The sequence below is a fragment of the Stigmatopora argus genome, chromosome 16 (genome assembly GCF_051989625.1).
Source record: "Stigmatopora argus isolate UIUO_Sarg chromosome 16, RoL_Sarg_1.0, whole genome shotgun sequence".
In the NCBI taxonomy this organism is placed as follows: Eukaryota; Metazoa; Chordata; class Actinopteri; order Syngnathiformes; family Syngnathidae; genus Stigmatopora; species Stigmatopora argus.
The window spans coordinates 12,611,224-12,627,500 of NC_135402.1; the positions used below are offsets into that span (position 1 = coordinate 12,611,224).

At 42.0% G+C, this 16,277-nt stretch overlaps 1 protein-coding gene across 5 annotated transcripts in view; it reads right to left on the reverse strand.

The window, feature by feature from the left end:
- The window catches only part of grin3a (glutamate receptor, ionotropic, N-methyl-D-aspartate 3A), a 109,615-nt gene that overhangs the window by 70,176 nt on the left and 23,162 nt on the right, over nt 1-16,277 (reverse strand). For 3 of the 5 annotated variants that reach the window (XM_077622321.1, XM_077622319.1, XM_077622317.1), the window contains 6 exons: nt 15,402-15,785; nt 12,761-12,906; nt 11,660-11,775; nt 10,640-10,791; nt 2,488-2,649; nt 2,104-2,174 (listed from right to left, as the gene is read on the reverse strand). In XM_077622321.1, the coding sequence (XP_077478447.1) occupies nt 2,104-2,174; nt 2,488-2,649; nt 10,640-10,791; nt 11,660-11,775; nt 12,761-12,906; nt 15,402-15,785 (1,031 nt within the window). The remainder of the gene's footprint in view (nt 1-2,103; nt 2,175-2,487; nt 2,650-10,639; nt 10,792-11,659; nt 11,776-12,760; nt 12,907-15,401; nt 15,786-16,277) is intronic. The other 2 variants (XM_077622318.1, XM_077622320.1) reach the window with 2 other exon arrangements.

Sequence of the window (16,277 nt, forward strand, 5' to 3'; positions counted from 1 at the left end):
CCTATTGCGCCTCCTGAAGATTCCATTGATGATGCAATGCCTCTCGATTCTTACAATGAGGATCTGGACTCAAACAATTATTGCCTTAATAATAATTTGTTTCCAGAAGAAAAATCTAGCTATATAATACAGTAATATATTGACATGCGAGTGTCCCAACAGAAATTTGAGATATGAGGAAAATTCAGAGCAAATTTTTGCCTTAAAATACGAGACAAATTTGGTATATGAGCATACGAGATGGTTCCTGATGTGGCCGTACGGGTAGCCGAGTATGTGAGTGGCTGATTATGAGAAAAGCATCGCTCTGTCTTTCTCGCCGCATCTCTCTCGCGTAAAGATATCTACGAGCACCAGGCCGTACAGGTTGCATTTTGTACGCCAGCGGAATTTAAATGGACTTAAAAGCAAAGCAAGCATATGAAAAAGACACCAGTGGAACCCTTAAAAGCAAGTCATGGCTAGTTTGATAATTTAAAAAAAAAACGAACTGGGATAAACTTGGGTCTGAGGCAAGGAAAATCGAGGGGGAGACTTTTAGCACCGGTGAATCGTAATATAGCATAAACAAATTTAAATGAACTTGGATTATGATGCAGACACACTCAAAAATAAGTTTAATCTAACCTTACACTAAACTTAATTCTAATTTTGTATTACATTTTTATACATTTCTCCTGGCCGGGTTGGCTCTGTTTGCCCTGCCTCCTCACTGACTTTTAGTCAATATCGAGCGTTGTTTGAGTTTGTATTCCGAAAATATTCCGAAATGATGCACACAAATGTCCTCACAATAGGATAACGCACGACCACTTGCCAACGAGAATTAGTGTTGAATTAGTGATCGCTAACAGGCTAAGAGGGAAAAAAATGCTGAAAAAATGCAACGCTCCACCCAGTGCTCGCAGAGACATTACAAAGAGGTAGTTGCGACCAGAGACATTACAAAGAGGGAGTTGCAAGCCAGTGTCCATGATGTTCTTATGAGCAGCCAACGAGAAGTAATATATACTCGTAGCGATCGCTCCGCCTTTCACGCTGAGTGACGGAAAAAAACACTGAAAAATTTGCAACGCTCCGCCCAGTGCTCATAGAGACATTACAAAGAGGTAGATGCGACCAGAGACATTACAAAGAGGGAGTTGCGAGCCAGTGCCCCTGATGTTCTTATGAGCAGCCAACGAGAAGTAATATATACTCGTAGCGATCGCTCCGCCATTCGCGCTGAGTGACGGAAAAAAACACTGAAAAAAATGCAACGCTCCACCCAGTGCTCGTAGATATCTGTTATACATGAAAGAGATGCGGCAAAAAAGAAGATAAACAGCCTCTCATGTCTTGGCCCCCTGGCTTTCTCATATCTCCAAATTTTTCTCGTATCTAGAGATAATTATTTGCTCGAAATTTTACTCGTATCTCAAAATGCTCATATGTCGGGGTGCTCATGTCGACGTACCACGGTATTGAAGATCATAACCACGAGATAGGTGTTTTTACTTAGTGAGTAGGTGGTGAATTAGAACAAATAAAAATATGTTTTTCCATTGTAATATCCTCTTTTTGGTGTTTTTCCAGAAGGTGGGAACGAATTAATTTGTATTTACATTAATCCCCCGATTATCGCAGTTAATGTAGACCAGACATGGCCGCGATAAATGAAAAACCGCAAAGTAGTGTCACCCCTGTTTAAAAAAAAAACTAAAAAAAGTACTTCAATGGTGAGTTCTAGTAGCAAGCGGAGGACAAGAGAGTGGCTTCCGCTTGCGAGTTTCAGCGTGGATTTTCACATTTTTATGAACTTACCCCCCAAAAATGTAATTAACAGAAAAAAAACAATGTAGTGAAGCCGTGATAGTTGAAGCCGCGATAATCGAGGGATTACTGTAGTTATGACATTAACTGAAAAAACTATAAATTGACATACAAGCTGGTTCTGGTACACATGATTAAGCTCTGTACATTGATATTAATTGATGTCACTTATTCTTTGTCTGACATATCAGTAATCAAATCCTGAAAGTGACTTCCTGCTTGAAGCATGTCTCTTTCTGCATTGATGAAAAGAGCTTTCTTCTTAGCATTTTAGCGTTTTCTGTACCTTACCTCTTTTCAGGCTTGGTGATAGTCTCCAGCTTGTCGTCAGCAAAGACAGAGTTCACGCCTCGGTGCAATCTCTGGAAAACAAGAACATTTCAATGGTTTCATATCTTGGCCTCAAATAAATTTAGGACATATTGTCCAAATTAGTTGAGGTGTTCTATAATCAGTAGAAAGTATATATTTGGTTACTTGAGTTAATATTTGATGAATGAATATTAAGTTGTATCCCATGGCAAGATTTATTTAATTCCTCTGAAAATCTCGCTCTTTAAACCTTTGAATTAAACGGTTCTTACGTTTTGGACAATAACCTATTTAATTTGCGTCAGAAAATATTTTTCCATAGAATACTATATTGACAATGGATGAGTTGTGTGACATGATAACCTGGCTAATGTGCAGCCAGTATTTGAATCGATGGTCCTTCACCCTTGGGATCACCAGTTTGTACACGAAGTGCTCAGCAATTGTGGTCAGTAGAGATAAGGCAACGCCCACACACAGCATTACAAAGAGCCCAGAGAAATGCTTTATACCCATCTGTAACGCCTGGAAGGAGAAACATGAATACGATTACTTTTTTGAATTATTTATTTGTAATAAATACATTTCAAATGTTTCCAATGGGGGCGGCCAGATAGGGCGATTGGTTAGCGTGTCGGCCCCACAGCTCTGGGGTCCTGGGTTCAATTACAGGTCGGTTCATCTGTGTGGAGTTTGCATGTTCTCCCCGGACCTGCGTGGGTTTCCTCTGGGTACTCCGGTTTCCTCCCACAATCCAAAAACATGCAAGGTAGGCTGATTGGACACTATAATTGCTCCTAGGTGTGAGTGTGCATGGTTGTCTGTCTCCTTGTGCCCTGCGATCGGCTGGCCACCAATTCAGTCGCCCGTCTCTGGCCCAGAGAAAGCTGGGATTGGCTCCAGCACCCCCCGTGACCCTGATGAGGATAAAGCGGTTCAGAAAATGAGATGAGATATTTCCAATAATTCAACGATGCCGTTTGTTGCCAGCAGCTCGCTACCCATCCCTAAACCTTCTCACAAGTAATGACCGGGGGCTGCGTCTAAGCACGGCAAAGCTTTGTTCATCTTTCGTCATCTTTATGGCTGTTCTTAGTTTAGTCTGGAGTTTTAGCGACAATTACAATTATACCATATGCTTCAGGTGGTCACTGCCCGCCAATCTACCCCAAGTCTGATCATAGTAAAACCGGGACCGATATCAAGTGCTGGACCAACTTATGTAGGATGTCCATCCTGAATCTAAGCAGTGTCACTCGTCTACTCAGAGATGAGAACTCGAAATACCCGTGGCCCAGGGCAGCCTAGTGAAAACACATTGTGTCCTACAAGCACAATAACAGATACCCTGAGTCATTCCTCTACACAATGGGAAGGGCCATTTAAACCTGTCACGATATGCAAAAAAAAGCCAATTTATCGCATTCTAAATAAAAATGAGGGCGGTAATTTTCACGGCTGCAACTTATTGCTGCACATGCGAGTCTAAACTTCTCATCTAATTTCATCTCATTTTCTGAACAGCCTTATCCTCACTAGGGTCGTGGGGGGTGCAGAAGCCTATCCCAGTTGACACCCTGAATCGGTGGCCAGCCAATCACAGGGGACAAGGAGACAAACAACCAATCTTGCTCACACTCGTACCTAGGGGCAATTTAAAGTGTTCAATCAGCCTACCATGCATGTCTTTTGGAATGTGGTAGGAAACCAGAGTACCCAGAGAAAACCCACACAGGCCTGGGGAGAACATGCAAACTCCACACAGGTGGACCGACCTGGATTTGAAACCAGGTCCCCCCCACTGTGAGGCCGACGCGCTAACCACTCATCCGCCGGGCGAGTCTCAACTTCTCTCATTGAATGCCTATGTGACAACAGTTCTGATGGATGTTAATTGGTCATCAAACACATCAGAACTAAAATTCAGACCCAGAAAATAAAATAAAAAACATCTATATCACATCTATTTAACATATTGTGGAGCGTTAACATAACTACATTGAGACTGAAACCCAGTGGTGGACCCTTCTCTGCTGACCTAAAAAAATATCTGAGTCACAGACTGATATTTATTATGTTTTGTCCATGAATACTTATTAAATAATTCCAAATTGTCTGTCAGCTTCCTTTCATTGCTTTTCCCCTGGTTGCACTGCTTCCAGATGTGTGTTTTCATATTGAAGCATTTAACCAATCACATTTCAGCTATTATTTGTTGCTAGGGTCAGAAATCTGCCTTGAGGCCTTCACAATCAGTTCTGCAGGCTCTGCTGCATAAAACAAGCGTCGATAAAACTGTTGCTTTAACCAATCAGATTTTGAGTTGGCGACACCAACGCCTTCTCGCAGGCGTAGGGATACGTCATTGCCTTCTCGCAGGCATAGGGATACGTCATCTTTTGCCAGGGTCAGAAATCTGCCCTGAGGCCTTCACAATCAGTTCTGCAGGCTCTGCTGCATAAAACAAGCATCGATAAAACTGTTGCTTTAACCAATCAGATTTCGAATTGGCGACACCAACGCCTTCTCGCAGGCGTAGGGATACGTCATTGCCTTCTCGCAGGTGTAGGGATACGTCATTGCCTTCTCACAGGCGTAGGGATACATCATTGCCTTCTCGCAGGCATAGGGATACGTCATTGCCTTCTCACAGGCGTAGGGATACGTCATCGCTTTCACCAACTATGATTGGCTAGTGATAGTGGACAAGCCAGAGCTACCAAACTGTATCTGGAGCGAGCTGCACGAGCAAATATATTGTTGTGTTGATTTAATAGTGTTTTTTTCAACCCGCAATGGCTGAAAGAGGAGAAGAAATGGATTTGTGTGCAGATTTACTGTCAAAGCCATTTTCAAGACGGACTTTTCAAGAAAAGCTGGACATCATTAAAAAAGGTCGGACAAGCAAGCAAGCCTGTCACAACCGGGAACGAACATTTTCAGCCCTAAATCGAATAAAAATTACTATGCCAGAAATACGACAGGACAGGCTCAAATTTCAGCATTAGCTTCGATGGCGATAGAAAAGGAGGAAAGAAAGGACGATGGATTTTGTGTACAAAGACAATAATTTTTGGTGAGTAAAATATGTCTATATTCCTAAATAATATTTCAATTGTATGAGGTTATTATTGATGCAGCTGTAGCTCCAGTAAAGGTTTTATAGCCATCAAATAGTTTTTGAGGGTTGGATTGATTCAGATATAGAATTGAAGGCGTCGCTTAGAAATTCACGGCCCGCCGCTGGTGAAACCCACTTCAGCTTGCTCTGACCTAATGCTAGTCTTCTCCAAAAGCAATTTTCCCAGTGAAAAGAGTGACACTCCAAACACGAAAAAAAATGGTTTACAGCATCTGTAAACATTGGAAAACAGAACAACAAAAATGACATTGGGTTTTTAACCAATTTTATGTTTAATGCTAAACTAGCTTTCAAATGACATGTTATGGATTGATTAAAAATATTTATCAATCAGTGGTGTGCCGTCAGGGCCTTCAAGGCCTTCTCTGCTGGCCTAAGAAATATCTGAATCACAGACTGATGTTAATTATACTTTGTCCATCAATACTTATTAAATAATTCCAAATTGTCTGTTAGCTTCCTTTCATTGCTTTTCCTCCTGGTTGCACTGCTTCCAGATGTCTGTTTTCATATTGAAGCATTTTACCAATCACATTTCAGCCATTATTTGTTGCCAGGGTCAGAAATCTGCCTCAAGGCCTTCACAATCAGTTCTGCAGGCTCTGCTGCATTAAACATTAAGCGTCAATAAGACTGTTGCTTTAACCAATCAGATTTCGAGTTGGCAACACCACAATGCCTTCTCGCAGGCGTAGGGATACGTCATTGCCTTCTCGCAGGCGTAGGGATACGTCATCGCTTTTACCAACTATGATTGGCTAGTGGACTAGCCAGGGCTAACAAACAGTTTCTGGAGCGAGCTGCACAAGCAAATATATTGTTGTGTTGATTTAAAGCCATTTTCAAGACGGACTATGCCAGAAATACGACAGGACAGGCTCGGCTTTCAGCAATAGCTTCGATGGCGATAGAAAAGAAGGAAGAAAGAAAGGAGAATGGATATTGTGTACAGTTAAAAATAATTTTTGGTGAGTAAAATATGGCTATATTCCTAAATAATATTTCAATTGTATGAAATTCCCAGGGAAAGTCGTCCTCCGGGCCCGGTTCTGATATCTGAAAAGCTCCAGCGTTTGTATTTAAGATCCAGTGTTTGAATTTAATCAATAAATGCTGCTAGGAAGTGGATTTTACCCCATTTTCGGGCAATGTTTGCCGGTACGCCATTGACGTTCACCGCTGTCTTTTCCCAGGAAAATCACCCCCCTGGCCCGGTTGTAATGTCTGAAAAGCTCCAGTATTTGTATTTAATCATTAAATGCTGCTAGGAAGTGGATTTCACCCTATTTTTGTGCATTGATTTATTGATTATTTTTTATGTGTCACAGCTGTAGCTGCAGTAGAGGTTTTATAGCCATAAAATAGTTTTTGCTGAATGCGTCACTAGGCAATGCACGGACCGCCACTGTTATCAATATGTTTTTTTTTTATTAACAATATTATTGCATATCGACAATAATTTATGGGACAGTTTATCACCCACTAAATTTGTAACGGTAACAGGGCTAGATGGGGTGTCGTGTAATGTAACACAATGAGGGGTTTTGAGGCTAAGAGTAGCATGGAAAGTGAAGGACATCCCTCTGGCCAACTGCAGCAAATGTTGCTGTTTTGCCACCAGCCTTCTCCACAACACAGACAATGTCATGCTGCCCAATGACTTTTTTTGTCTTTCACTTTGATTTGTTTTCTGTTATGAGTGAGGCTCGGTAGAAAAGTTCTAAAGCAAAGGCTCTGTGGTTTGCAGTAGTGGGAAAACAAGTAATGTATGATTAAAACAGACCACCTACAACTCACTCAAATAATGGAGCACTGTAATATTCAACTGTAGGTAAAATATACCATTGTGTTTTATAAATGGCACTTTTTTGTTGTGCACCATTCCCCGATATTAAAGAAATGCAGTGGCGGTCCGTGCATTTTCTCATAGCGCCTTCAACAAATCAATCCAACCCTCAAAAACTATTTTATGGCTATAAAACCTCGACTGCAGCTACAGCTGCGACACATAATCAATAAATCAATGCACAAAAATGGGGTAAAATCCACTTCCTAGCAGCATTTAATGATTAAATACAAATACTGGAGCTTTTCAGACATTATAACCGGGCCAGGGGGGTGATTTTCCCGGGAAAAGACAGTGATGAACGTCAATGGCGTACCGGCAAACATTGCCCGAAAATGGGGTAAAATCCAGCCAAAAACAGCATTTATTGATTAAATGCAAATACCGGAGCTTTTTAGACATCAGAACCAGGCCCGGAGTATCATTTCCCCGGTAAAACGACAGCGATGAAGGTCGATACGTCCATACGCAAAACAGCAAAAATTGCACTAAAATGGGGTAAAATCCACTTCCTAGCAGTATTTATTGATTAAATACAAATACTGGAGCTTTTTAGATATCAGAACTTGGCCCATAATTGAAATATTATTTAGGAATATAGCCATATTTTACTCACAAAAAATCCTTTTAACTGTACACAATATCCATCCTCCTTTCTTTCTTCCTTCTTCTATATCTCCATCGAAGCTAATGCTGAAAGTCGAGCCTGTCCTGTCGTATTTCTGGCATAGTCCGTCTTGAAAATGGCTTTAAATCAACACAACAATATATTTCCTTGTGCAGCCCGCTCCAAATACAGTTTGGTAGCTCTGGCTAATGACTAGCCTCATAGTTGGTGAAAGCGATGACGTATCCCTCCGCCTGCGACAAGGCAATGACGTATCCCTCTGCCTGCGACAAGGCAATGACGTATCCCTACGCCCGCGACAATACATTGTGGTGTTGCCAACTCGAAATCTGATTGGTTGAAGCAACAGTCTTATTGACGCTTGTTTAAAGACGCAGAGCCCGCAGAACTGATTGTGAATGCTTTGAGGCAGATTTCTGACCCTGGCAATAAATAATGGCTGAAATGTGATTGGTTAAATGCTTCAATATGAAAACACACATCTGGAAGCAGTGCAACCAGGGGGAAAGGAAGACAACAACAGACAATTTGGAATTATTTAATAAGTGTTGATGGACAAAATATAATATATGAATCAGATATTTCTTAGGCCAGCAGAGAAGGCCTTGAAGGCCCGCAACTGAAGAAATGACAGGAGACGTAACATTCAGATGAAAACATGGAAACTCAATTTTATGATATTGTGTGGACAAGTGTGGGCTAAAGCTGTCACCTTAAATTACTGTGCTCCATCTTAAATGTGTCACCTCTCCTTAAGAGGTGTTTCATGAGTGTGCAAGTAGCAATCAGCAAATGTGATCTCTCAGTTTTCTTAATGGAGCTCTTGCTCCAGTTAGTGCAGATGCACATCCTCATATGAATCTTTTTTATAGCTCCATATGGAGCAGCTCTCAATGGGGTTGCAATGGTCGCGTTATCAAATGATGTGGGATTTAAATAAATGAAGGATTAAATTGGCAATTTGCCATACAGTGACTCACTAAAATGGCTGTAACGACATTGCAGGTGAAGCCAATTACCCTCAAAGCTAATCTGAATGCTGTGGCCATTTTTGGCACCAAGAGAGTTAGTTGGAAATTAGGGATGTGAATAACTGGATAGCCCTTTTAAAGAATGATTCACTAGTGATAAAGAGGATGTTAGATAAATTGAAAGAATTTTAAGTGCGATTTTTAAAATGCGAACAAAAAACCCAAGTAACAAGGGGAAAAATTAGATTATGACACAGAATCTTTTCGTCAACTCCAAATAGAATGTAATTACATTTCCTCAAATTTGAGGAAATTCAAGATCACTAAATCAGAGAAAATGGCGAGATGATCCATGATTCATGTTTACTTTCCATATCCTTGACAACCATCAAATAAATAGATGGCTTGTGTTGGTACTTAATGCAAAATTGACACCACCACCCTAACTTCTGGTGAATTTAGGAGCTGACATCTAAAACGGACGTTTGTACACACACTCCAATACGAGCGAATCCGGGGGCGGGGCGAGCGAGGGAATCCGGCGATGAGTAACATGTACACACACGCGAATAATACGCAACTTATTGATAATTTTGATGCTCTTACATTGTAAATGCATTTACAAACTCACTCACTCTCTCTCATGATTATAATTTTGAGAGCGAGAGATTACCTGGTTGATCGCAATATTTAGATATTAATGCTCTTACATTGTCAATGCAATTAAAAACTCACTCTCTCTCTCATGATTATAATTTTGAGAGTGAGAGATTACTTGGTCCGTTCGACGAAACGTCCATTCGACGAAACGTCCGTTCGACGAAACGTCCGTTCGACGAAACGTCCGTTGGACGAAACGTCCGTTCGACGAAACGTCCGTTCGACGAGCTGTCCGTCGACCAAACGTCTGTTCGACGAACTGTCCGCCAACGAACTGTCCGTCGACCAAACGTCCGTCGACCAAAAATCTTTCGACGAAACGTCCGGTCACGAGAGCAGTGTGTTGAAGTTCCCCCCTATCCTGTCTGAGAAGCTAGGGTGGCTACCAACTGAGCCAGCTTCTTGATATAACACACGGAGGATTCAGTTATGACGTAATGGCAGGCTACATGGGCCTACTTATGCAGGCTTTTAGCATATCGAGCCACGTCACTTTTTCAGTCACTGTCTTCATGGCCCAGGACAGGATTTTCGATTCTAAATCCAAACATAGCTGAAATAAGTTCGGTGTAGTCTTCCTCCACGAGGTATGTGCGCGATCTCATCTCATCTCGCATCTCATTTTCTGAACCGCTTTATCCTCATTAGGGTTTCAGGGGGTGCTGGAGCCAATCCCAGCTGTCTCCGGGCCAGAGGCGGGGGACACCCTGAATCAGTGGCCAGCCGATCGCAGGGCACAAGGAGACGGGCAACCATGCACACTCACACCCATACCAAGGGGCAATTTAGAGTGTCCAATCAGCCTACCATGCATGTTTTTGGAATGTAGGTACCCGGAGGAAAACCCACACAGGCCCAGGGAGAACATGCAAACTCCACATAGATGGATATGACCGGGATTTGAACCCAGGACCCCAGAGGTTTGAGGCTGACGCGCTAACCGTGGAAAATATTTTTTTTCACATTAATAACCGCTTGAACCTAGTTCTTATCCAAAGGTTCTGTATAAGAAATATAATTAAGAAAATTTGGTATTCATCTTATCAGTTACGCAGGTCACATCTGTCACTTCAAAAGTAAAGTACATGAAGTTGCAAACTAAAACTCAGTCATGTGCTGTGTGAGGTGAGTCAACAGAACACCAGGTGAATGAAACAAACACAAATAAAACATAATAAAGAAGAGCCAAATATCAACAGGACATAACCAATCCTTACTTAAAAGGAGGTGGACAACAGCGACTAATGTGAAAGTATTTGTGTTCTTACCTCGGTGACTGCAAAGCTGCGCTTCCCGCATGGCACTACTTTGTACCATTTGTCATGCAGCATGTCCATGAAGCCGTCCGACTTGTACTGACTGACAAGTTCAGAGAAGTTAGACGTGAGGGGAGAGTTCTGAGGAAGTCCAATCCCATATCCTACACACACAAAAAAAGAAAAAACAAAAACAATTTCCCCCAATTTTCTATACATCTTGACTTTTATGCAAGCCCTTATTTTTATACTGCTTCTCCTCATTCATTGTAAACTGGAAGCCACCCCAACTGATTTTGGGCAAGACATTGTGAGTAATAATTCATTTATTCATTTTCTATACTGCTTATCTTCAAAAGAATTGTGGGGGTGCTGGAGCTTTTCCCAGCCAACGACGGATTCCAGGCGGGGGACACCTTAATTGTAGGCCAGCCAATCACAGGGCACAAGGAGATGGACAACAATTCATGCTCACACTCATGCATAGGGACTATTTAGAGTGTTCAACCAGCCTACCATGCATGTTTTTGGGATGTGGGAGGATACCAAGGCACCCGGAAAAAACCCATGCAAACTTCACATATGGAGGTCCAGACCAGGGATTAAGCATTGTGAGGCCGATGCGCTAACCACTCACCTGCCAGTAACAATGATTTATCAAATTACTCAAAAAAGACTAAGAGGTTTGGCCTGAATTTACACGGACGCCGCATTAAATGAATTACAAGCAGCGATGGTATATGGGACTATTGAGGCCTGTAATGGACATTAACCACCACGGGGATGTCGTCACTGTGGGTGAATGACGCATTCTAAATGGACCTGAGATTAACAGGACTATAATCTTTTGAAAGACAGAAGTATTCAGAACACTTAAATCCTGTCTGATTGATTTAGAAGTTTGCTTCTGGAATCTCATGCAGTCGCATTTGTAAAATTGCTAATAAAGGACAGTGGCAAAATATCTATCCTGGAATCGAAAGAATTGATTTGTTGCCAAATACAGACAGTAATTTATTTATTTTCTCTTACCTTCTATAGCAAACGGTTTGCCGACAGTCAGCGTCTTGCAGTCTGCATCAATTGAGACCTCATAGTCTAGCAGAGCCTTATCCATAATGAATGCATCCAATTTCTGGGGATCAGCCCTTTAAACAAAAATAGAATAATTTCACTCATCCACATTGTGTTAGTAACCCACCATTAACACAACAAGTCAGCCCATTACTGCACAATTGAATTACATTGACATTTCTGTGGCATTGCTTCATTTAATGCAAGAGGTGAGGGAGCAGTTCTGTTCATTTTATATCTCTGAGCTTGATTGCTATAATGTTTTCCAAATTTGATTTGCGCAGGCAGGTTAACAAGAAAAACCTGTGCTTGAAATTGATTTGGTTTGGTTTCCTCTTCAGCGAGTCATGTCATGAAAATCTCTATCTGACTGGAGGTGATAACATCGGGGATGTCATTTTAATATGTTCACAAAACCGGCGTGCCTATTGAACTATATATCGGCTGATGATATCATAGTTGTAGGAGTCTAGTTAGTATACATTGCATTTTCCACTATAATTGCAGAACTGAGTCTAAAATGTTATTAATCTGGAAAGATTTCATTATTATTATTCTATTATGTTAAAATCTACCTGATAAGAATGTCTAGTTGAATCCTAATGTTGCACATTTCTGGCTGCTGAGCTGCAATTTCATAAGGTTGACATTTTCCTTTAATCTTTTAATCAGCATTTTTAAGGTTCCGTTGATGCGGGAAAAAGTTGCTTCAACCATTTAAATTGTGTTCTTTCCAACCTCTGTTTGTAACCAAGCTGCCATTTCTCACTCTATTTTTGCTTTGCTCAGTGGGGACGCTAGTGGAATGTCGAAGAAGCTTAGGATGACAGTGATGGTGGGGGTTGTATGGGGTGGTGGTGGTGGTGGTGGTTTGTGGAATAAGTTAGCTGAATTTGAAGTGAAGGCAGACTGGAAGTAGAACATGACAGTAGCATTGTTTTTTTTCTCCACAGACAATAAACCATCTATCTAAAAAGATGCTAGATCAATGACTGTGTATGGATTATGTTGCAGGGTGATGTCAGTGATGATAAACGACCCAAAAAACTGAATTAGTACTTGAGATTGTCTATGCCGTCTGGAGTTGCTGGGACATTGTATCGCCGCATGTACTCGTGCATCTCAGGAAAACTCTTTTTGACGTAGTCCTCGGCGCTGCTTTCTCTGACTGTAGCAAATCGGAATCCCTGAGAAGGATGGTGCAACTGCAGGAATGATAGGGGGAGACATTTAAGCTTTCATATCAACTCCTGCCCACACACACAAATCAGTCTGCTATTGATTTTTTTAAAGTTACGCAACACTTCACTTTCCACATGATTAGAGTAACTGAAGTTAGCAATGGAAATAAAATAAATGGTATATCACAATGTCAAAAAGTCCTAATTCATTGTTAGAATTTTTTTGTTTACTATAGGCATGAGTGGTTAGCGCGTCGGCCTAACAGCTCTGGGGTCCTAGTTCAAATTCAGGTCGGTCAAACTGTGTGGAATTTACATGTTCTCCCCGGGCCTGCGTGGGTTTCCTCCGGGCACTTTGGTTTCCTCACACATTCCAAAAACATGATAGGACACTCTAAATTGCCCCTAGGTATGGGTGTGAGTGTGCATGGTTGTCCGTCTCTGTCTGCCGTGCGATCGGCTGGCCACTGATTCAGGGAGCACCCCGACTCTGGCCCGGAGTCAGCTGGGATAGGCTCCAGCACCCCCCACGACCCTAATGAGGATAAAGCAGTTCAGAAAATGAATAAATGAATGAATGAATGTTTCAATGGTTTTGAGCAGTCATGATCATGAAACACCACAATTAAATTTTTCAAACCAATCTCTGACTTTACTACATACCAAACCACAGAGTAAACATGACCACTACTTTTAAAAAAGAAAAACAAAAAAAGGAAAAAAAACATTCAGCAGCTTATGGAGAAGCAGCACCAATTTCGTCATACGCAGTTTCTGGGTGTGATGACAAGTAGGCTTTTTGTTGTTGATGATGACGACAGGGCCTATGTCCGATTATTATTATTATTATTACATCTGGGCCTGCCAAAAAGGTAGAAAGTAAAACAAATGTATTAAGAAGTTGAGAACATCCATCGTTGCGTGACCGGACGTTTCGTCGAAAGACGTTTGGTCCCCAGACGTTTGGTCGACCGGACGTTTGGTAGAACGGAGGTTTGGTAGAACGGAGGTTTGGTAGAACGGAGGTTTGGTAGAACGGAGGTTTGGTAGAACGGAGGTTTGGTAGAACGGACGTTTGGTAGCCGGGTTCGCTCGCTGTCAAATTATGACAGTTTACTGTTGATATTTTGATATTAGATATTTAGATATTAAACTCACTTTCTCTCTCATGATTATAATTTTGAGAGCTGGTTTCAACAGTAACAACCCCGCGACCAAACGTCCGTTCTACCAAACGTCCGTTCTACCAAACGTCCGTTCTACCAAACGTCCGGTCAACCAAACGTCCGGTCAACCAAACGTCCAGGGACCAAACGTCCGGGGACCAAACGTCTTTTGATGAAACGTCCGAGTACCCCATCGTTGAAGGAAAGAATAACAAACTTAGCTTGGAGCTGGGCAGAAAGTTTTTATGCTGCATTTATTCATTCATCATTCGTTCATCTATGCCACACATCCTCGCAAGGGTTGCAGGGGTTGCTGGAGGGTTGCGGGGGTTGCTGGAGCCTAACCCAGCTGATTTCGGGCGAAAGGCAGACTACACCCTAGACTGGTCGCCAGTCAGCCGTAGGACATACAGAGAGACAAACGATTATAAACACTCACAGTCATACCACCACCGGGAATCGAGCGAAGTCAGGCGAGTGAACCTCTACGCCACGAAGCAGCATTGCATTTATTCCATGGAGGTAAAAACCCAATTGAATATTTTCTTTCATTTGAACTGCTTATCCTGACAAGAGTCGCAGGTGCTGCTGGATTCTATCCCAGCTAACTATGGGCACCAGGTAGGCAGCACCCTGAATTGGTGGCCAGACAATCGCGAATCGCAGGGCACAAGGAAACGGACAATCATATATGCTCACAATCATACTTACGTGCAATTTAGAGTGTTCAACCAGCATACCATGCACTATTTTGGGATGTGCGAGGAAACCAGTTTAAAACCCACAGAAGAACATGCAAATTCTACACAGTGGGATCGAACCCTCGACCCCAGAACTGTGAGGCCAACGTGCTAACCACTCTTTCACCTGGGCGCCCCAATTGAATATTTAGAATCTAAATAAAATCAAATAATATAAATATAAATAACAACTTAGCGCGAATTTTGACGTAGTTTTGTTGAAACCTTATTTTGCAAATTGTGATGGAAACTAAGTGTGTTTCAGAGACATATACAGTAAACACAGTCCCATTGTATAGTCAAATAAACCCTGCTTTGTTTTAATGAGTGTGACGCCAGCGGCCCTTGATCGAGTTGACCTGAATGGTAGGGCAGAACAAAACATTCATTGGACAAAGTTCAAGCGTCAAAACTATGACACAGGACGAAATTTAAAAATGTTTGTCTTATTGGTGCATCAACCATCATTCCATTATGAATACCATGCCAGCTAACTTCAGACACAACAGAGTGACTGGTGGCCAGGGCATTCAGTAAGTAGTGACATTCGAGGGGAAGTCATGCCGTCTAGAGAAGTAAGTAAATCTGTGTGCCAGTTTAATGTGATCCATACCTTTGGGTCATGGATCCCTGACAATTGTTCATAGGTCTTCTCGCCAACCATGACTGCCGCCAGATTAGCAGTGTAGGTGGACAGGCATAAGAGACAGAAAATGGCCCAGAGATTCATTAGCAGACGCCCCGTCCAGCACTTGGGGGGCTTGATAGCAACGGTTCTCCCAAAAAGTATAGCGTAGCAAACAGTCAAAGCGGAGGAGAAGGAGAAGACTCGGTCTCGATTGCGTCCACGTGGCGTCATACCAAACGGGCTGTGCCACTCGTAGAAAGTGAGGAAGATAGCGGTGACGTGCAGCGAGACGAAGATGCCAAGCCACATTGACCAGTGGAGAGGCCACATGAAGGCCCCAATGGGTGCTGCGGTGTCACGGGTACGCACCTAAACACACATAAAGGACTATCAAATAAAATAGTTACTTTTTCAGGCATGCTTAAATTAAGCCATTCAAAATGGATTCCCTCCTTTGTTGGATTCTAAGCACCCAGCTGCTATGCCTTGCAATCCACGGAAATAAATGCAATAAATAATAAAACATTTTAATAATTGGCTTAATGTGTAGTATCAGGTTCATTCTGGATCGAATTGAATCGTAACCTGGGAATTGTGACACAATTGATATCACTAGATATAAGGCAATACACACCTAACATAAACCGTTCACTCTTATGAACGATTTGGAGTTGTCGATCAACCTGGAATGCGTGTTTTGAAGGTGTTGGAGGAAACTGGAGTACCCAAAAAAGCCACATATAACACAAAAAAATGAAAACAAAAGAAGGTTGGTGCACAGTATTCAACCCTTGACCTCAGACCTGTACAATACTGTACGTAGTGGCCAATGTCCCTCTACTTTTTCATATGTCTGGGCAT